The sequence below is a fragment of the Aythya ferina genome, assembly GCF_964211825.1.
Source record: "Aythya ferina genome assembly, chromosome: 11".
Lineage (NCBI taxonomy): Eukaryota > Metazoa > Chordata > Aves > Anseriformes > Anatidae > Aythya > Aythya ferina.
This window is the reverse complement of record NC_140307.1, coordinates 8405734-8426818: the sequence shown is the minus strand read 5'-3', so window position 1 is coordinate 8426818 and position 21085 is coordinate 8405734. Positions and strand designations below refer to the sequence as shown.

General features: G+C 46.0%; 1 protein-coding gene across 4 annotated transcripts in view; it reads right to left on the bottom strand.

Annotated features, from left to right (window-relative positions):
• Nucleotides 1-546: 546 nt before the first annotated feature.
• Nucleotides 547-21085, bottom strand: part of MINAR1 (membrane integral NOTCH2 associated receptor 1) — a 60251-nt gene continuing 39712 nt past the window's right edge. The window contains exons 2-6 of one of the 4 annotated variants that reach the window (XM_084532384.1): nt 16688-16845; nt 16541-16603; nt 7164-9507; nt 5376-5630; nt 547-1349 (exon numbers count right to left, since the gene is read on the bottom strand). In XM_084532384.1, the coding sequence (XP_084388510.1) occupies nt 1152-1349; nt 5376-5630; nt 7164-9461 (2751 nt within the window). In that variant the 5' untranslated portion in view covers nt 9462-9507; nt 16541-16603; nt 16688-16845 and the 3' untranslated portion in view covers nt 547-1151. Of the gene's footprint in view, nt 1350-5375; nt 5671-7163; nt 9508-15709; nt 15891-16540; nt 16604-16687; nt 16846-21085 lie in introns of those variants that run through there. The other 3 variants (XM_084532383.1, XM_084532385.1, XM_084532386.1) reach the window with 3 other exon arrangements.

The following is a 21085-nucleotide window of genomic DNA, read 5'->3' as shown; positions in this document are numbered from 1 at the left end:
TTAGCACTAGGGGAAGCAGACAAGCTCCCTGTGCTGAATGCATCACACTAACAGCAAGTTTCCACCCGTGCTGGAAGACTGTGCCCTTAATGTAAGTGCTCAGTAACCACCAGCCCTGCAATCTGAGGAGCAATCTGAACTGTATAGAAGGCTTGCGGGAAGAGAACCTCCATTAGTACCCATTATGTTGTGATTTATGTTATGGGCTCAAAATAGCAAAATTAAACAGTTCTGTTTCATCTACAGTCTAAAAAAAGGCACAAAGACTTTGTGACAAAATTATAACTGTTCAGATTACATTTATGAGAACTTTAACTGAGTGTTGCTTGGATTTGCCAGCTTTGCTTGCTGGCAGGAGTGAAATTGAGACAGTTTCACTGTCTGCAGAGGTAAAGAATACCCTTTTGGCAAGGCATGTTTGCCAGCTCTATGCAAATGTTATTCAACAGAAGCAACTAAAACCTCTTTTGATTGCTTTAAAACATAATCTTTTTGGTCTGCAGCACATTGCACTTATCTAAGTACTCAGTGATGATAGAGTGGGTCTTAGGGCAAGACCAAATATAAAAAGCCCTTTTTAATCTGAACATAGGAATGAACTCTGTTCATGGCTACACAGTCTGCTTTCAATCAAATGATCATGAAATACATCAATGCTATAAATAAATACAATACATTCAGAGTTTTCTACATTGTAGAGAGCTTTAAGACGTTCTTAGCTCCCCGGTGTAATGCATATAGAACATTCCCTTCTATACAGTGCTACCTCCAAGTACTCACACCTCCAGTAAATGCAACATAGCTCAGACAACCTTCCCCTTTTGCCTGGATCCTTGTCAGTCTCTGATTCTGTAAAACATTATATTGTTTCTTTAGGAAAAAAAATATTGCACTTTTAAAAATGCATAAAAATCGAACCGAGTTCCCATCAGCTCCGCCACATGCTCTGTTATTTAAAATAATACTTCTCAAAAAAAAATTGTTTCTCTCATCGTTTTGTGTTCTGTCTACGTTTACGGCAATCTCCACCAGGATATCCTCAGAACATTCTTCCTTTGCAAATTCCATACAGTTTTGCCATCAGATGCTTGAAACACAGAATGAGCTATCTGAGATGCACACAGCTGGGAGTCACGAGTCTGTCCACGTATTCAGGATTTCATTGTACAAATGGGAACTACAATGACCAGAATAACTGTACAAGCTGCCGCTGCTATTAGGGCAGCTATCTTGCAAACCTTTGCTCTTCTGAACTCAGCTTCTTTGCGTTTTAATAAGGAATCATAGCCAGGAGTATAAATGTCTTCCATCCAGTATTCTAAGTTGTTTGGGTTTAAAGATTCTTGAGTCTAAAAATAAAAAGGAAACAATTGTTAATTGCCTGGGATCTGTTATTAATAAAATAAGTAAATAAAGCAGGTGTGCTTGGAGGCCTCCCAGCTGCATCTGGGTCTGCTGTCAGGATAAAGTGGGTTATTGCTGCAGCTCACATCCCTTCAACTCCATTTCTCCAGGTTCCAGTTCCATAAGGCTGATGAAAGTGGCAATAAAACACTGCAAAAAATAAACTCCCGCAACAGTTTAATTCTGCTTCAAAATCCCTGACATATTTCTGATTTGCCGGAAACTTTGTCATCCTTGGTGGCATTTAAATAAGATCTCTTTTATCTGCTAGACAGCAGAGATGTCAGCAACTACTGGTCTGTTACTGCTTTTTAAATTATTAAAGCCCAGCTGGTGAGAAATGTTCTTAACACACACTCCTTATGAACTACATTTTACAAAGCTAACCCTAATTTTGCTACCATGACTTGTCTGCAAAGGCAGGTCTCCTCACCCTCCTTGTACAACTTTATTTTCTGCCATATCCTCCCTTCTGCCCATGGAAGAGGTCACCACATACAGCAATGAGTGTTGCAGCATTACTCTCCCATGTGGCATTGAGGTACACATACCTCATACATACCACAGGTGATGTTAAGATCTCATGAGTTTTCTTGTCTTTCAGGAGCCAACCTCTTTCTTCACACCAAAAACCACACAGGAATGAGGTACAGAAGCTAGGGAAAGCCCCATGCACTCAGCAAGATGCTCTCTCAGTTTCTGAGGCAAGAGAAGGATCTGGACGCATAGCACAAGATTTTCTACTCCATATTACACCATCTCCAGACCATCTCTACAGGTGAGACCATTTAACCCCAAGGGCATGAACTACATTTCCACAGGAGACAATACTCTGCCCATTGTCAAAGTCTGATCCAATTCTCTCTGTGTGGAAAAAAAATAAAAATAATAAAAATTAAAAAAAAAGGAAATCTGAAATCTGAATTGGGCACAAAATGAAAGGCAACCTAGAGGACTCTATCAGTGCCTTCATTTGAATGTTGCATTTCATGTTGTTTTTTATTTGTTTGTTTGTTTTTGGTTTTGTTGTTTTTTTTTTTTTCTTTTTGTCTTCTTTTCTTCCTTAGAATTTTCAATCTCTTCATGCTTTGCATTTCCAGCTTGGTTGTTTTTTTTTTTTCCTTTTGTCCTGTCTCTAAGGTAAAATGGGGGGAAAAAGGGAAAACCCAACACTAGACACTATATCACACTTACCAGAAGAAAGAAATAAAGCAAAAATGTGAAAAAGAGGAGAAAAAAATGTTTGAAAAATGACAGCTTTTCCTTGAAGCTGTCTCCTGTGTCTGAGGCTCCAAAAGGCCAATTCTTTAACAACTGAAAAAGGTTCCATACAGAAATGTTCCGGTGAGAATACCAACACATACCTTTTTTGTGCTTGCAATGGGTCTGATCCAAAGCTCACTGGACCCAGCACAAAGAAACTCCAGCAGACTCGAGAGGGATTTGGGTAAGCCTTTAATTGGCTAATTCAGATTTTGTGGCCATGAGCTACCAGCTGAAACCTTGCTTTGCCTGACAGCACTATTTGCTTTATGTACAGAAGTACTAAAAGAAGTGGTTTTATAGCTGCCCCAGAAATAAACAACTAAAATTAAGCAACAGTTTTATGAACAATTAATGGAGATCTCTATGATAGTGCCTGTACTCTGAAGCAGAGACCATCAAGCTGAGTCTTGAGAGTGTACCATTCGATCTGTGAATGACCTATTCCAGCCTTCTGAAGAGAAAACCAGAAATAAAACAGCAACCTCATCTCTAAGGGCATCAGAAAAAAATAGTCTGGCTGAATGCTTCTTCCCTGTGGCTCATCATACGCAGGGCAAAGAGATGAGATCTTACACAGACCCTGTGCTGGGACAAGCTTTGGCCTGACCGCAGTTTTTTGCAATTTCTGTTTTAAGGAAGACTGGGAGAATTTTTAAAGGAGCAAATCAAGGTTAAAAATAAATAAATAAATAAATGACAACTATGCTTCAAGGAAATTATAGTTTTGGACCTCTCTGCCTTGATATTGACCTTTTAACTACTTCAGAAGGAAGATGCATTATTAAAAAGGCCCATTACTGTTAATCAGCTTCCTTTCCCATTTCATTGCCAGACGTAGGAATGTTCATTAAAGCATAATGTATTTACTTTCAGTTCTAATAAAGTTAATCACTAGGAAAAAACCCACTCATCAGTCTGTGTCTATTTTTTAAGTTTGTCAGTAAGCTCTATTATAAAGTCTAGACATGGGTTTTGCAGAGTAGATGCAATTCTGACAGTCCTTTTGCAGGGAGAGAATCAAACCCGTAAAGTTTTATCACCTTTATCCTAAAGATAAATGATGGCAATAAGCTGCTTTCTCTGGTTTGCTCACAGTCATGCAGAGCTGCTTACATGGAAGGGAACAGTCCTACAAGGACCAGATGGAGAACACTTCTCTCAGGGGAGCTGTGCTTCCAAATATCACCTCCCCTGTTGCCTCCACACAGCAGGTAAGGGATGCTTTGTGGCTGCATACTGCAGAGGAACTTCTTTCAGTCTATTCCTACTCCAGCATATGGTCTGCAATGCCAGGAATAGGAATTTAGTATCCCCTCTGATGCTTTTAAATCCCAAACAGCAGCAGGCAGCTGAGGCAAGATGCAGACTGGTCCCTGTGCTACTCGGTTTCTCTCCAGGCATGCTTTAGTGCAGCAAGGAGCAGAGGCTGTTGAGGTCAAGGACACTTGCAAGAGCTGAGCCTGTATGGGCTGCTGCAGGGAAAGTTAACATCCCAGCCAGACCCAGTATAGCCTGGAGGTTAATGCAGTCTGAACAAATTCCTGCACAAGCAAATTCCAGCCCAAGACGTGTGAGGGCAGCACCAGTCCCCTCCGCTGGCTCTGCATGCTGCTATATAAATGTATACAGGCAATACACCATGAGCCAGGGCTGATTTCATTATGTGATGCTTTTTGTGTTTCAGGAAACAATACTGCAACATCTGTTTGTTTTTTACACATTTTGGATTACATTCTTTATGCTTCCCTTTTAAGCTCAGAGATCTTTCTTCCTAGAAGATGTTTTGTGTTTATCAGACTAATCAGGAAAAAGAGCCTGGTTATTCTTTTTAGGTTATGTAGCTATGTAGGCTATGTCTGCACTGGCAAGTTGTGCAACCTGGTAGGAACAAAGCAGCAGAGAAATGGTGAAGACACAGGGTCTCCCCTTTTGCCTTTGAAGGGAAGGAGGTAGCTCTGGACAAGGTCTGGGCTGGCCTATTAGTGGTTGGGAATGCATTGTTTACTCAGGAAACACAACATGTGGTGTAGTTTCAAACAAACAAACTCAATTTCCACTCTCAGAGATCACTCTCCCAAGCAGAGGCCATTGGGAGATCTACCTCAAAGGCACATTTCCAAGCTGAACTAAAATATGAACAAGACCCACCATTAACTGATCTGCCCTTAACATGACTGTAGTTTCCAACAGCCACTTCAGAGCTTCAAACAGGGATGTATTTCAAAAAGAGTCATGGTATTGAATGTCTTCTACAAATATTTTGTTTCATGTTCCTAGCAAAATGGAAAAAGTGTTAACACTTAAATTCTCTGTGAACAATTCAGAAAGAACAAGGATAAAAGAAAAAGCAGCAACGCCAGATTCTGCACCACCACCTTACTGTGATTAGGGACCAGTTTCACCTCCCCCTTTTGTCCATCCCTTTATCCCCAGCCTTTTCTTTAGAGTTAACAACAGTGTGATGGCTTAGCAGACATCTCTCCATTACAGAACAAAGTGGAAGCACCAACCTGTCAAGGATCATCACTCAGCAATCAAACATCCACATTTTTCTTTGTCCTTAGCCAGGACGGATAGGGATCAGAAAGATTAGAGGCTCAACACCTCACAGCTCCTTCCTGAGCTATCCAAATCCCTTATTAAATTCATTTTCTGGTAACATCGATTCACAAACAAGCCATTCAAATTAAACAAATGGGACTCACTTGTAGATCCAATGCTGCAATCTTGCCTTTATCCCCCGAATTCCTTGTGTATTCCTCTATGGTCCACGATGGCTGGGCACGTTTCACTTCAGCCAGCTCCGTCAGCCTCATGTCTGTGTAGAGCGGGTTGCTTTTCATGTGTGACTTGAGTGATGCAGGGTAGGGATGAGGACTAAAGACTTGTTCAATCAAGAAAGCATCTTTTGGCTGTTTAGAGAGTCTATGTGGCTGTGGGATTTCGTATTGCCTGTCTGCCTGCAATAGGGTTCAAAAGAATTTGAGAAAAGAAACAGGACTATGAGGGGGTTAAACACAAAGGACAAGGACATTCCTTTCAGACTCACTATATGATACTGCTTAATCCAAGATAAGAGAAGTATCAGCCAGAACAAAGTTTTTGGATGGTGGATTTAATCTGTTTGCCCACCCTCTTCTCACAACCAGATCAAAGAGGTATTTTACAGATGACTCTCCATAACATGAACACAAAGCTCATGCAGAAGATGAAATTTAGGTTTTGTATTGTTTACAGGTTATAAAACTATTCTGAAAATAGCCCCGAACATTCAGAAATGACTAGCTGATCTGGTAAAGCTCAGAGCCCCACGCAAGCTTCAAAATTTGTGTTTCCAGATCAAATCTCAACATGGCTCCTCATGAGGGGAGCCTCCAGGTGCTACCCCCTTGACACCACATCATCCATGCTACTAATCCAGCATCAGCTGTGGTCTACCACAGCAGTGAGGAAGGGACCTTCAAAGTCTTTACTTCATTCTGGGCAGACCAATGTACAGAAATGCCAGGGTTTGGGCTTGATAAAGGTAACCCCTTTCCCCATCTGAAACCTGCTAATAAACCATAGTTTATGCTTTCTCATTCAATCCAACTGCACTTGCCCCCATCAAACCTCATCTTCTCCTTCCTCAGTCATGCTTTGCTTTTGATCCCCCTCCCAAGGAAGCACAGCATGCCCACCACATGTTCCTGATAGACCGTGAAGCTGAAGGATCCCCAGCCCTCTCCAGTGGGCTCCACTTCCACGAAACAGAAACAATAACCCTCGGCATGCACAGTTTTAACTGAGCAGCAATCAGAGCCCAGTGCAAGAACAGCCATGATAGGGATGTGATCTGCAAAGACAGCAGTGCGTAGGTGCTGGGAGGGATTTGGGCAGAGTTTTTTCTAGCTGACCAAACCAAGAGGGCAGCTATGCTGCATTTCCACCACGGAAGGTTTAAGATGCATGTCAATGACCATGAAAGTCAGACAAAGGAAACATAACTACCATTTGCATCTCATGGTGCACACAGAAGGATTTTTTTCTTGAGGGATTTGAATCCACAAATCTACTTTGTTGCCTTTTAAATATGCATGTACTCTCTGATAAAAGCCATCACAATGCAATTTCAAAATATCCCTTCTAAACCAACCTCTGGAGAATTTCAGACTGTAACAATTTTCCTCACGTTCTTTTCACCAAGTTAATTACCTAGCCTCCATTATATCGCCCCTGATGATGAAGAACATCATCCTCTTTCGAAGATTTCACCCAAATTACCCCCCTCCCTTTTCAAAAGAGCAAAGTGCTTTTAGGAACAGCTTGACCATATTGCAGCTGCCAAGCAAGAACATATAGGTACAAAATCACTCAATTATGATAACAATAAAGACAGGCATAATATGGCGGGGCAAAGCATTGTCATACCCCAAGGCTTGTGATGACTGCGGAAGACATTCATAACTAGATTATTTTCAAGTGCTTATTATGTGAGTTAAGGTTGAAATTACCTCTTTAGATTTCCTGTGCCAGTCTTTATTTTCTCCTCCATCTCTCTCTTTCATCTCCTCTTCTGTAATGCCAACTTGGTTGCTATAAGTAATAGCTCTCCAGTCTCGGGGAGAGTTTGAAATACTTGCTATTTTGGATTCAGTTGCACTATTTTCCTCTGTTAATGATCTCGATGACCTTCTAGTAAATAAACTTTTTTTTAAGGCTTTTACTCGAAGACTTTCGCTGTTACTTCCACTGGCATCTGAACAGCACCATTCTGGATTGTTCTCCAGCTTGCCTCCATGAGTAGTGTTGTGGCACTGAAATATCTGCGGGGAGTTACTTTCATCTGATGCGGCCTCGCTTGTCAGTGAATTAAGATCTATTTGTACACTGACCTTCTCAGGCTGCTGAATTTTTTGATCCAGCTTGCTTAATTTTCCCAGGACTTGGGAGATTTCTTCACGGACACCTGAGAGAGACTCCAGTTTCTTCTCTATTTCACCAATCCTCAAAACCAATTTGCAGACACTTGTTTTCAGTTCATCGTCTGTGTTACTGGCATCTGCCCGGACCACTTTTTCTAATTTGTTGCAGGCACTCCCGTTGGAGATTTTAGTCAAATTGTGCTCGGGTGAGCTGTCACAGTCTGATTTATGCACCTGAGACAGGGAGCCAGTGCTGTTGTAGCATGAAGACTGCATCACTCCCGTGGACCCACTGATACTCATGTCATCTAAAAATCGGAAAATGTCACTGATATCATCACTCACGATTTCAGAGTCATCATCCGAGTGCTTAAGGGAGTGCCTCTCTCCATACTTGGCTTGGCCTGGTGTACACAAATCCTTGCATTTTTTGTGGTCCAGGACCTGTTGCTCCGTTTGTGTCCCAACACTCGTGGTCCTGTCAATGCTTAAGATCTGAACAGAAGTACAATTAATGCTTTTGTCCTTAAACTTTTTGACTGGCTCATGTTTTTCCACATCTAGAATGGAAGGAATTTCCTTGGGTTTATGCCCATTTTGTTTCACAGCATAATTTGTCTGCATAATTGGTTGCTGGTCCTTTGCATTTAGGTAGGACTGATGCCTGTCTGCTGAAGGAAAGTTTGGAGATGGGTTGTTTGAGCTTTGGTAGCGCGTCTTCTCTTCTGACTGCTTCCTATTAAAAAATGATCGTTCAAAGTCAGGTACCTCCTCAGTATTTAAACTCCAGCTTTTAGCTGGCCAGGCAGTTTGTTTAGTTGGTTTTCCTGTCCACTTTTTGTTGTCCTGAGGCCCAAGAATTGTAGTTGGGCCAAAATACGTTGAAGCTTGAAGATCATCTAGGCTTTCATGCTTCGCTCGTCTTTTGTCTGGTATAGGCGAATAAACTGGATTCAAGTACTGGCTGCTGTATGGCATTTCAAAGCTGTGGTTGAAGAAAGCCTGCTTAGAGCTTTCTTTCCTGTTCTGAGGCTCTCTGTGTCCATCTTCTGGCTTTTTGTTGGGCGGTATTAAGTTGGGAGATATTGTAATCAGATTATGAAAATCTTCTTTGAATATATTCCTTTTCTGGATGCATGACTGCATCACAAACGGCTCGTCATTTGAAATGAAAGTTTCTTTCAGACCTGCACTTATTGGCAAGGAGTCCTGGTCTGAAATAGATTCATTTTCGATGTTCATAGGGAAGTACGTACTCTGCATCTCACACGGCGGAGACGTGGCGATGGAGTAGGACGCCAGTGCCTGCAGCCTGTCCAGAGAGGCAGCCCGGCCCTTCATCTCCTTATTGACCCCAAGCAAAAAGTTGGGTTCTGAAGAGGGAACAAACTGTTGGCAGTCTTTGCAGTCCATCTTCCTGCATTTTGAAGACCTTCTGACCGGAAAACCCTGGTTAAAGTCCTGGTCGTTCAGCTCACAATTGGGCACGCAGTCTGCCACGTTGCAGATTTCCGTGTCAGACCTGCAGGACTCAAAGGACTCTTTCTTCTTCACTTTCTGCCTTGCAACTGGAAGCTTCTCCTTGGCCACTCCCCCGTTCATTTGTATGAGGTTGAATATTGTTACTATATCTGCTGCAACCATGATTTTCTTTGATTGCTGATTGTTTACAGTGCATCTCATTTTGTCTTTGAACAAAGTCGCTGGGAAATTAGGATCCAGGCAAGCAGTGTAAAACAGCACACTTCTGAGTTTGGCCAACTGGGACAAATCAAACCTCGCACAGAGTGACTTGCAGAGATCCTGGTAAGAAACGGTGTTCTGCTTTGTGTCCAGCTCCTCCAAGATCTTCACCAGGAAGAGTGAAGTTTCCTGGTTGGACTCCATAGCTCAAGCGTATTTTGTTGTTTATCCTGGAAACTGTGCTCCACTTCTACAGCAACACACAACAGCAAACAAAAAAAGATTTTAAGTCACCCATAGATAATATTCAGGACCTTGTAATTCAGCCACAGACAGGACCTGCCTTCCTTCCCCTTGCAGTCAAGGGCTTGGTTGTATAACCCATCCTCTTGTTTTCAAACTCCAAGGCTGCAATCCAAGCATCAATGAAGTCAGTAATACTTAAATGGGATCAGGATTTCATCCAAGGAGGCCCATTTGTGTCACTACTACCAAAGTGAGCAAGTGAATAAACAGCAGAAGCTTTGCAGGGGCTGAACTCATGGCAGATACACCACCACAGCCTGCTTGCTACTGGGCTTTCACAGAGTATCTGATCAACTTATGAAAGTGCAGATGTGTCAAGTTGTTTGACAATAATTCTACCTCTGTTCTGTAGCCAGAGATGATCTACCACACCATGACAACTCCAGCTGTTTCCATACTGACTGCAAAATACTCACAGGAAGATTTTCTGACAGCAATAAAGTTAGAAGTTATCTGCTAGAAGTTATCTGAGCATGTAATTATAATCATGCTTTTTAAAAAACATTACTCTCCATTCTATATTATCTCTTCTAGATAGTATGATACTCGTTGCAGAAATACCTTTTCCTGACTTTACGATTCAGCGATAGAAGAGCTGCTCCACCACACCTGAAAATCTTTGAGCCCAATTTCATAAATAAAGTGCAAAATTTAGAAAAGAGCCAGAAGAGTTAAAAAATAAAATATCCCACTGAATCTTGAAACAAATCCAGCAGATGTTAGAGGGCTGTCTGCCAATCAAGGAGCATGTGAAGACTGAGAAATATCAAGGACGGAGTACATCTTCTTCAGTAATGTGCTCCCAGAGAAACCCAAGCAGTGCAGCTTCATTCACCGGTCTGAAGAACCAGGGCAGAGGTGGAGAGCAAAGGCTGCACATTTATATGGGTAATAAGAATAGCTCAGGCAAGCACAGCTAACATGAGCAAACATCTTGGGAAGGATGTAAAACCCCACTTTCAGAGTGGAAACCAACCTCTAGCTATTATAGATTAAGAAAGGCTGCTGATGGGATGCAGGTTATTTTTCATCTGCCTGTAGTGAATATTCTTGTCGGTGTCTGCTGCTGGCTACCAGGAGAGGCAGTTTGCAAAACCAGACAGATCCTGGGATGCTGCAGTTCCTATGTTTGGGCACTTTGTTATTCTTACTGACAGGAATGACAAGGATATTTCTCCTTGCCCAAAGAGCTCTGGTGCCTCCCCCCATTCACTTCCACCCTGCGATGACCCCAGGAGTGAGTGTCTCCATCTGCATCAAGAGCAGAATATCTACCTGAGTGGCAAAGCACAAGTGAGGCTTGCAAGGTTTCTTATTACTCCTTAATAAAGCTGATTCCCACCCAAAAACATCAGAACTCCTGAGCATGGTCCCAGGAACCCTAAACAACTCCTCCCTCTCTTGTAGCCTTTCATCCTGACCCCACATTATGCTGCTGATCACCAGCGGTGTCAGAAGCTGCCGTACATCAGCTTTCATAGCAAACACCACAGCAGCAGCTTCCAGAGAGAAAAAAAGAAAAACAAGTTGCCTGTACGAATCTGAAGGAGATCTCCATGCAGACTTGGCTGTTTATTTAAGAAACATCTTTCTGCTGCCTCTGATCAGAAGTTGAGCAGCAGCATGAATGTATTCCTGTGATTGTAAACACCGCTCTCAGAAACCAATGACTACAGGGATTTTCCAGCTCCTCCGTAGCATGCATGTTTGCTTTTAAAGCTCCTGTATTATGCACAGCAGCAAAGCCTTTCTACTAACTGACAAGAGAGCAGAAATGTTATATTGCTCAGCGCCTGGCTGCAGAAAGTGATGCTAAAAGCTGGAGGAGGATGGTTGTATCCCTTCTCTCTTTATCATCCGAGTGTGCTTGGAGGCACAGCCTCTTTATCAGCCTGCCTTTGCATCTCTCTGACATGTCACCATCAGGAAATGAAGCACTCTGGCTGGGTCCAAGCTGCTCTACCTGCCACCAAAGCCACCAAGCACTCCCAGAGTAAACTTCAAATGTGGGGCTTGTAAGAGACAGTCCCAGCTGCCAGGGGACTGGCTCTGCAACTCAATTTTCAGCACGTTATAAATCTGCCATTTGCGGCAGGAGTGGAAATCTGTCTTTTTGTCACCTCCGTGCTGAATACAAGCAACAGCGAATATCTCCTCCCTTTTGTAACTTCACAGCTTCTCACAGAACCTGCACCTGGATATGCATGTTCACAGCCTGACACACACCCTGCTCTGCCCGCACTGACCTGCCAGAGCCCTGTCTGCACCCCACTCACAGTCCTGCTAAAATACACCACTAGTTAGTTTGCAATAAAATACTTCTTAAAAACTGCCAACCCATTTTGTTCCCTTCCTTTCCCAGCACTCCGCCTGTGCTCTCTCACCCCAGTGAGAGTAAACTGGGTAGCATTTCTTGAATTTTTCTATTTTGTATAAAGCCATTCTTACAGTACTGCAAACTTTCATTCAGGTTTCCAAATCCTATGAGTTAGTAAAACTTGGGTCAGCCTGATTTTGAAAGGTGCTGCATGCTGACATCTTCAGTAGGTTCAGAGGAAACCCCAAATGCCTCCTCTCATATTGATTTTGCTTAGCTGCATCAGTACCAAAAAGGAGCCTTGGTTTGGGGACTCCAACCCATGGTTAAGCCATAAGGCAGCAGCACTGAAGCACGGATCCCACACGGAGTTGCTCTGCCAGACCTGGTCTAGCTCAGGCTGGGACCAGTTTGTTTGTCTCCTCCTTTCCCAGAGCCAAGCCTGGGAGGTGGCAGTCAGCTGTAAAGCAGAGAGGGGACAGGGGGTGACAGAAGCTTTGAGACGAGGGTCGTTGGGAGAGAGCTGAGCCTGCAGAGGTGGGAATTTGGCCAATTCGCTCAACGGAGGCTCAGCTATGGGAGGTGGGAATTGAAAAAGCAGGTTGCAAAATTAGATGCAGGCCTTGAGGAAAAGCAAGATATCTAGGAGCTGGAATAATTTCCTCTTCGTCCCTTGGCTGCTCACAAACACCTTTCTGGTGTGAACACACTCAGGTGTAAAAGATACCTTTGGGCTTTAGGCTGGGTATGGAAATGTGTGCTCTCTTGTCCCAGAGCATCAGAAACACTGCCCCTGGAACACCCAGCAGATTCAGGCTGCAAAGAACAGAACAAGAAACAGAACAGGATGTAATATCCCTTAAGGACAAAGCCTTAAAACCTTGCTTCCAGGGTCAGAGATGCAAAAATCAGGCAAAGCTGGTGCCTTTTAGGCTTCCATCTCTCGTCAAGTCACCCTGGGAGCTGCCACATCCCAGCCATCAAGCATTCGGCCAGGCACCATCCCAGCTGTTGGGTCCAAGATCATTCACTACCTCTCAGAGCAGGACCAGAATAGACCTGGACCTGGCATGTAAATGCAAAGCTCCAAAATGAGCACAGGAAGACCTTTCAGAGAGGGTACAGAGTCGTGAACCAGTCAAAAGCAGCAGAGCAAATGAAAGTACCCACAGCACACATAGCAGCATGGGATTGTTCAGATGGCCTCAATTCCACTGAAGTCCTGCCTGATCTTTGCTCCCGGCACCACCACGCACCCTTCACACCCCCCAAACTGCCACTGATCTCCACAAACATGGAGAAAATCGGGCACGGGGCCAGGACCTTGCTTATTTATCCTCAGCCAGACAGCCTCTGACCAAATGAGCCACTTAACATTTCACTCTTAATGACTTTGTCGTATCGACACAGGGAGGGGGGCTGTGACTTAGCTCCTCAGGCTCGACATTTGCAGCCCTGGCAGCACCATTATATGGCAGCATGGGCTTGTACAGCATCATATTGCACGGCCAGTCGCTGGGGTCTGACTCTGGGCACAGATGAGCTCCGGGCTCACCACAAATCAATGCCTCTTTGCCCTGCACCAAAGCAATGAACTGAGCTCTCTTCTTACCATCAAGCTGCTACCTCAGCCTCTGGAGGCGCAGACCAAGAGTATTGTGATTGCAGCCTCCATCCCTCACGGCTGCACAAGGGGAAGATGCTGTTCTATTTTCTGGTGTCTTTGGGAATCAATCCTCTGTAAGATCTCTCCCCCGTGGCCCAGGGAAACCTGCCAGAATAAAATTTCCCTCCTCAACTCCCTGAACCAGCACTGGGGCAAGGGTCCCCTCCACCTGCTGGTTCCCATGTAAATTTGCTATTCAGAGCAATTCATTTCATTGGTGCCACTGCTCCCAGATGCCAAGTGGCACCTTCAGCCCCCACTGCACCTACTAAGGGCAGTGCATACCGGGGCACATCAACCCCAGGGTGTGATTCAAGAGAAAGTCCCACCACTGGCACTGAAAAGGTGCCTTGGGTGAGCCCGAATCGTGGCTGCTGGCAGACAGCTCCTGTTATCTTCCTCCTCTATGTCCTCCTTCATTTCCTTCGCTGTTCTTGGTGCCTCTGACATTTGTCCTCCCCGTTTCCCAGTGCCCACAGCAGGTGCAGCTAACACACAGGCTGTAGAGTTGCTGGAGTCATCATTTCCCTCTCCCTTTGATTTGCTGAAAGGGAGACAGCATCCTTGTTTTGATTGCCCCCACGGTGACTAACGGGCCACCCTATAATACCATTACCGTGACGACAGATAGAGCGAGCGATCCTTGCATAAATTCCCCCAGAAAGAGCAAGCTACTTCAGCGCAGGAGAACATTAATACAGAGGCTGTAATATGCTGTTTTACTATTAACTTCAGCTCATAAATCTTTCAGCCTGTCTTCCCAGCGCCAGATACAATAAAACAAGACAGGCAGCGCATGCCTCTCATGAAACATACAACGCCTGGAGATGGGATTCAGTTTTGTTTCCTCCCATACTCACGGATCCATTTCCCTGTCAAAACACGAAGGAATTTCTGACAGACAGACATCCTGAGCTCCGTCTGCCTTCCACCGTGCACACCCAGCAGAAACAGCATCCCTTTCTGGACACCTTATTCCTCCCCCTGCCTTTTGCTGCCCATTAAAAAGATAACAAAAAAAGTGCACTTTGGAGCCCCATCCCCACGATGGCTTCTCAGCATCTCTGAAAAGTCCTCTCAAGCAGCCGGGCTCATGCAATCTCAATGGGACTGTCCCCCCAGGCGTGCAGGAGCAGGGTGGAAGGACCTGTGCTGGCTCCCTGCTGGGATTTTTATTCTCTCTTCCAGAGCCAAAGGGGACAAACAGGCAAACCCAGGCTCCTCACCAGAAGCAGGGTGAGCTGCACACGGACTCTGCCCAGCACTTCAGCCCCCCTGCAAAATTCAGCAGCCTCTAAAGCCTCACAGGGCACAAATTGGTGGGGAACTTGTGGGTAAAGACAGCATGCCCCCACAGCGGTGTCAGCACTCAGGTCGAACAGGGCTTGCCATTGCACAAGCACATCAGGTTTATTATTTGTAGTGTTCAGTTACATAACCCAGGTTAAGGTTTCTACATGGTCTGGAAAAGTGCAGTCAATCAGTCCAAACCCGTGCAGTAAATTACTTGAATTATTACTGCATCATATGCTCCTGGCCATCCTTTGCCAACTATCGGCCCATACAGACACACACAAACGCTCTCCTGTCGGTGCGTTATTAGAGCACATCCGAGTTCGTTTTTTCCCCCCAAATTCCTGCACAATGGGACACCCCTGCAAACACCGTCAGACAGATACGGAGAGCTCTGAGCGATTCGTTCCCTCTGTGCTCAGCCTGCGTCTCTGCATGGCCAACCCACACCCCCTGCTGCCACCCCATAGCTGACTTTGCTCAGACCGTTCCCCCCCTACCAGTGGGTGCAGCATCCCCGGTGGTCCTCATCCCTTCCCGGTAAAGATTTGGGGGTGCAGGCTGGGGGTCCCCCGCTCTCTCCCGTCCAGCTGCCCGCAGACAGATCCAGCAGTGCGGGACCGAAGCGCAGCTGCCGAAGTCACTGAATTGTAAGATTTTGGAGTCCCCCCCTTTCTTTGAGTCCCGACCAAGAGGCGACACCTCGGGGGGCTTCCAACCTGCACCCCTTCGCATCCCCATCCCCGGGAGGTGCCGGTGCTGAGGCCACCCCCGTTGTCCCCCCCCATGTCCCCGCATCCTCCCCGGGGGTTGGGGAGCGCTTGTCCCCGGTGCCCCTTTCTGCATCCCCCCCCGGCACCTGGGGCTCACCTGGGGGGGCTCCGCCTGCCTCTTTCGTGCCCGTCAGGGCTGGCCCTGCCGCTGCAGCAGCCGCTTGCCAGCCGGGAGGAAGAGGAGGAGGAGGAGGAAGAGCCCGAGGCTGAAGCCCCAGCAGGATGCCATAGCGCCGGGCTGCGCTGACAAAGGCGGCAGCAGGTTGGCATGGGAGGAGGAGGAGGAGGAGGAGGAGGAGGAGAAGAGGAGGAGGAGGAGGAGAGGAGGGAGGGGGCTGCACAAGCCGAGCCTCCCTGCGCCGCCCCCGAGCCCGCAGCTGCGGGAGGGAGCCCTGGCCCGGCTCGGCTCGGCCCGGCGGGAGCCAGCGCTGCGGCACCGGGGATGCTCGCTCGGGCTTTGCAAACCCTTCCCGACTATTTTATTTACTCTTCTTGCGAGTGCCGGCAGCTCTCACAGCCACCCAGAGCCCCCAGGAGGCGGGGGGGAAGCAGGCACCCAGCTGCGGCCCCAATTTCAGCCTTGCTATTCCCACCCTACCCTGCTGCACCCCAAATCCCCTAAAACCAAATCCCCTAGAAAGATGTGATGGATGAAACATCTCTCCACTTGTGTCTGGGTGGGGAGGACATCGCTCCCCCAGCACCCATCCCTGCGTGCCCATGGTGCTCAGGGGGCAATGGGCTTGGGGTGCACGGGTGGCTGCTGCCAGCGGTACCCAAACTCCTTTCACATAAAGGGATGGTGGCCCTAGCTTGGACAGGAGTCACTGGCATGGGCCACCACATGCAGGGCATTATGTGGGTCACACAACGTGGTTGTCCCCACCTTGGGGGTTGTGCAAGGCATGGTGTTAGGTAAGGAGCTTACCTCATGTCCCAGCGGGGCTTCTCTCCCGGCTGCTGGCCAGCTTGCTGTGCCACCCAGAAAGTACTGCAGAGAGTTTTTAATAGAGGTGTTGCCGGGTGAATAAAGCAGTAAGATGTCAAAGTCTTGACTTTTTGCTTCATTAGTAACCTTCAGGAGGTGGAATATTGGGTTTTCTCTCTTAGACGAAGCAATTGGAAGGGCTGCATGCACAAACACACCACGGACATCACACCACTCTGGGCAAACTGGCATAAAGCTGTATGTTTTCCGTACTCTGACAACCTCGGGTACAGATCTCTGCTTTTCTGGAAGAAACAAGGGATCAGGAGAGGGTTTTTTTGTCAGAAACCCACTGATGTGCAAGTCCTTCCACTGACTTTGAGGAACACCGTATGTGATTCAGTGTGCATATAATATCTATAAAGGCACTTATGCATACAACAACCAATACAAGAGGAGAAGGCAAGCATACTTCTTTGCAAATGGAAGAAGAAGGTGTTTGAACTACATTTATTCTTACCCGCTACTTATCAGCAGTGAAAGAGGCAGTGTCCTTGAGCCCCATTTTGCATGCTTCCTTCAGCTAGTTTTGTGCCGTAAGGAACCATTTACTTGCAAATTGCACGCTTGGATGATTTCAGCCCTATACCACATCCTATAGAGCATGCCACCAGGTCACGGGAATGGGCAGAATTCACCAGAAAGCTGTAGCTGGGATAGGAAACTGCAAAAACCTGGGGGAGAATTTGCAGTGACTTAAAAGCTCAAGAGTTCAGAGGAAGGGATGTAGGGAACCACATCCCTTATCTGGAATAAAATGCCTGCTGAAGTGCTGGGGTGTGGATGGCAGTCAATGGGAGCACTGCACCCCTGGTCCTCCACACACAGGTCCTGCTCCTGCCTCATGTGCAGCACGTTTTGTTCAGAGCATTGTTCCCACAGCCCCAGATCCATCAAGCCACACTCTGCAAGGAGAGCACAAGGAGGAGGAGCCGTGCCCTGAACCCAGACCACAGCTGGAGCCAAGTTTGGTCACTTTTTCTCTTGTTTCCCTCACTCACTCCCCACTCAGCATGCAGAAATGGCATTTAATTGGTGGCAAAGGTTTCATTAGCCTCTCGTAGGCTGTGACTAGTAGCATATAATTAGGAGTCACCCAGAAAATTGGTTTGAAACAGTTAAACCTGCTGCAGGGACCTCACTTTCCCACCTGGACCCCAGTGACCCCAATTCTCACCCCCCTGTCCCAAGCCAGGTTTGACAGCAGCTTCAGAGGGAATTTATCTAAGGGGAGGGCACCAGATCAGCTCTCCCTGTCCCTGTTCCCCATCTAATTTTAGCACCATCATCTCTGTTTCCCCTCCCCACCTTTCCTTGACGTCTGCGCTTTGTTCTCCACACTCCTTTTCCCTTTCATCTCCTCTTTCCTTCAGTCGCTGGCACATTTTCCTTGTCTGACTCCTCCAGAGCCTCCACCTTCCCCCCAGGGCTCCGATCTTCCCTTCCAACATCTCCTGGCACATTTAGCAGGTGACCCACTGGTGGCATCCCCCTGAGCCAGGGCTGTGCACACCCACCCTCTGCACCCTTAGCCAGTGCCCAGCTCCTTATGGGGGCCACAGTCTCTTTCTAAGTAACATCAACATAAAATAAAGGTATTTCCGACACCGTCCTGTCCTTTCACAGAGTATGATCATACTGTTCAGTTTTAAAACTAAACTACCACACAGTAAACCTTTTGCTTCTTCTTTATTGCAACCTCTGGGAAAGATCATACCTTTAGAAATACAAGAGCTCAACATACCAGCAACCCAACACCCAACTCAGCATTTTAGGACCTCTCAGGAACCCCCAAATCACTTCCTGATTAATCTCTTTTGCTCAGAGGTAAAAGAAAATACATTTTCATTTTACCTTGGACATGACCCAGCCGCTTTCTTCTTCCCTGTCACAGCCTGGGTGAAGCATCTGATTCTTTTGGAGGGTAGGACAGATACCAAAACTTCCTGCATCATTAAATAGCACTTAGCAATACGCAGCCTGCAGTTTGCTATTTTTATCAAGCACTCCATGTTTGCACTTCCTCGGGTATCTCAGTAGGGTATCAATATTGCTTAAGTTGGCTTCTGTGGCCAGCATGCCTGGAAAGATGCGCCTTCAGCTTGGCAGTGGTTATCAGGGAGTGATTGATAATGGGCAAACTTCTTGTTCAGCTAAATGTTTTTTGGCTTGGGATCACTTGAAATATAACAACAATGACAAAAAATAAATAAAACATCTATTGAACAGCATCCGCCCATACCAGATGTGCTGAGTGGAGAATATGCCAAATCCTTCAAAGCAGCACACTTGACACCAGACCGAAGCAGAAGTGATTTTTTCCCCCAGTATATTTACAAACAAAGAGAAAAGTAAATCTGGAGTGTGATGGATAATTTTTATTTTTTTTTAATATTGCTTTAAATGTTTTAATGACTTTCCCTCTGCTATGCTGAATTCCTTTCCAGTGGGCGTGGAAACAACTGGCTTTTGCTGGCATAAATGCCCATCAGAAATAAACACCACCAGCAGCCCAATGATACATGTTCAACCATTTGTAAAATGAATTTTTAAGACCTTGTACAAAAACACAGATGACTGAAGTGGTTGCAGGCTAATCCATCTAAGAGAAGAAACTTTATATTTAAGCTTGTTTGGCCAAGTGAAGCAGACACACAACGACTCAAGTATTTATATTCATGAGCAATATTTTTATAAACGAGCCTTCACCTTGGCTCTTTCTTTGGGGTCTTTCAGAATGCATAGTTAACCACGAGCAAAAGATTCAGACACTTCCCAGGTAGCAACAACTTCAAGCTCTCTTTCTTGAGTGAACATGCACAGAAGCACAGATGCAACTGATTTTTAGGTGGAAAGCATGTGTGTGGAAGGGGAGATAATCAAGGGCTGCTTTTCAAACACAGCCTCTAGGAGGGAAGGAGCACCTTGCAGGGTGCTGGAGGGCTGTGCAGATGGAGTCAGCGTGGCTCTCATTTATCTGTGCTCAGCCCTTGCTCTGCCTGCTTAGGCACCAGTCCCTCTTCATCCGACAGCAACGAGTGTGACAGGTCACCACCTGTCCTCTTTGCAAGACTTCCATGACTGCAGCTCAACAACAGGCTGCGTAGGACCTTGGGTCAGGGCTGGAGGGGTATTTGTGCCGTGGGAGCTCTGAGGAAGGTGTTACCTCCCATACCGAGTACTGGAGAGGAGATGGCGTTTCCAAGCTGTGCGAAGTACGTGACGATTCCTTGCACGTTCAGGTGGATTGGCTATGCAATCTGTCTCTCCGTTGGTTACTGGCTTGTCCCCAAGTCTTACCCATCAAGGTTTTCTAGAGGAAAATTAGAGATAACCTTCCCAGGAGAGCTAAAAGCTGGAGGCAGGCATTTCACCTCCAGCAGCACTCTGAGATGGAGGCTGGCACTGCCCTGCCTGCCGTTAGCCCTGGCACCGTTTCTCTGAGTGCCCACAGAAACCATGGGAGAGCTTCTAGTCACACCGACGGACATCAAACTGCACTCACTGGCGGTTGGGTAATATGTTAAACAGTCTTTAAATCTCTCGTGGTCGCTGAGGAATTCACAAATGCTTAGCTTTTACCGCCCTGAGTAATTATTTATTGGGAGGGCCTTTTTATAGAATCCTCTTAAAATGCCCATCCAGGTTTTAAGGCCAGCAGAGGCTATTAGCTCATCGGTCTGCAGAATAACGTATCCCATAGCATTTCACTCAATAACCACTGTGTTTAGCTCAGCAGCAAGTATTTGATTAAAAAATATCTTCCAGGAAGGCCTGTAGTCTCCACCGAAGACGTGAAGAAATGAATAAGCTATCATTGCCTTCTGTGGTTGTCTAGTGCTTGATCCCTCTTGAGTTTAAAAGTGAAACACATTTACCGCAAAATTTCCCCACAGATTTGAATAGTTATGGATGCTCAGCTGGAGAGCACCAACATCTGAAGCCCCCATCCACACTCAGCATCCTCATGTTTGTATGCTCCGTGATGCATCACATTTTCCCTTGCAGAGAAATGCCTGGCACTGTCCTACAGGATGGAGCCCTTCCTCCTAATTTCAGCCTTGTGATTTGGAAAATGAATGAAAAGCCTTTGCAAATCACAGGTGAGTGAAAGGACAAGAAGCTCTCGTTTTCAAGGTGACCCCAAGGGCTCAGGGAAAGCAACCATCACTGCAACAGAGAGGATTAATTCTGGCTCTTGCTAGCAGATCAAAAGTTGCATCTATTTGCCTTTTGCTCTCAGCATTGTTTTCTCACTTGTTTTAAGCTCTCCTCCATCAGCTTTGCTCCAGGAAGCAGTGTCTTATTCTGGGAGCAGTCCTAGGACCAAGCTTGTTCATGTCTGATGATGGGCAGGGACACACCTCCATATAACCTTGGGCTCCTTTGGCATTACTTTTGTTTAAATCTGTTTCCTGCATCTTCACCATGGGAATACGGATCACATATCAACCAGATGCTCCATGGCTTTCACAGATTAAGCAA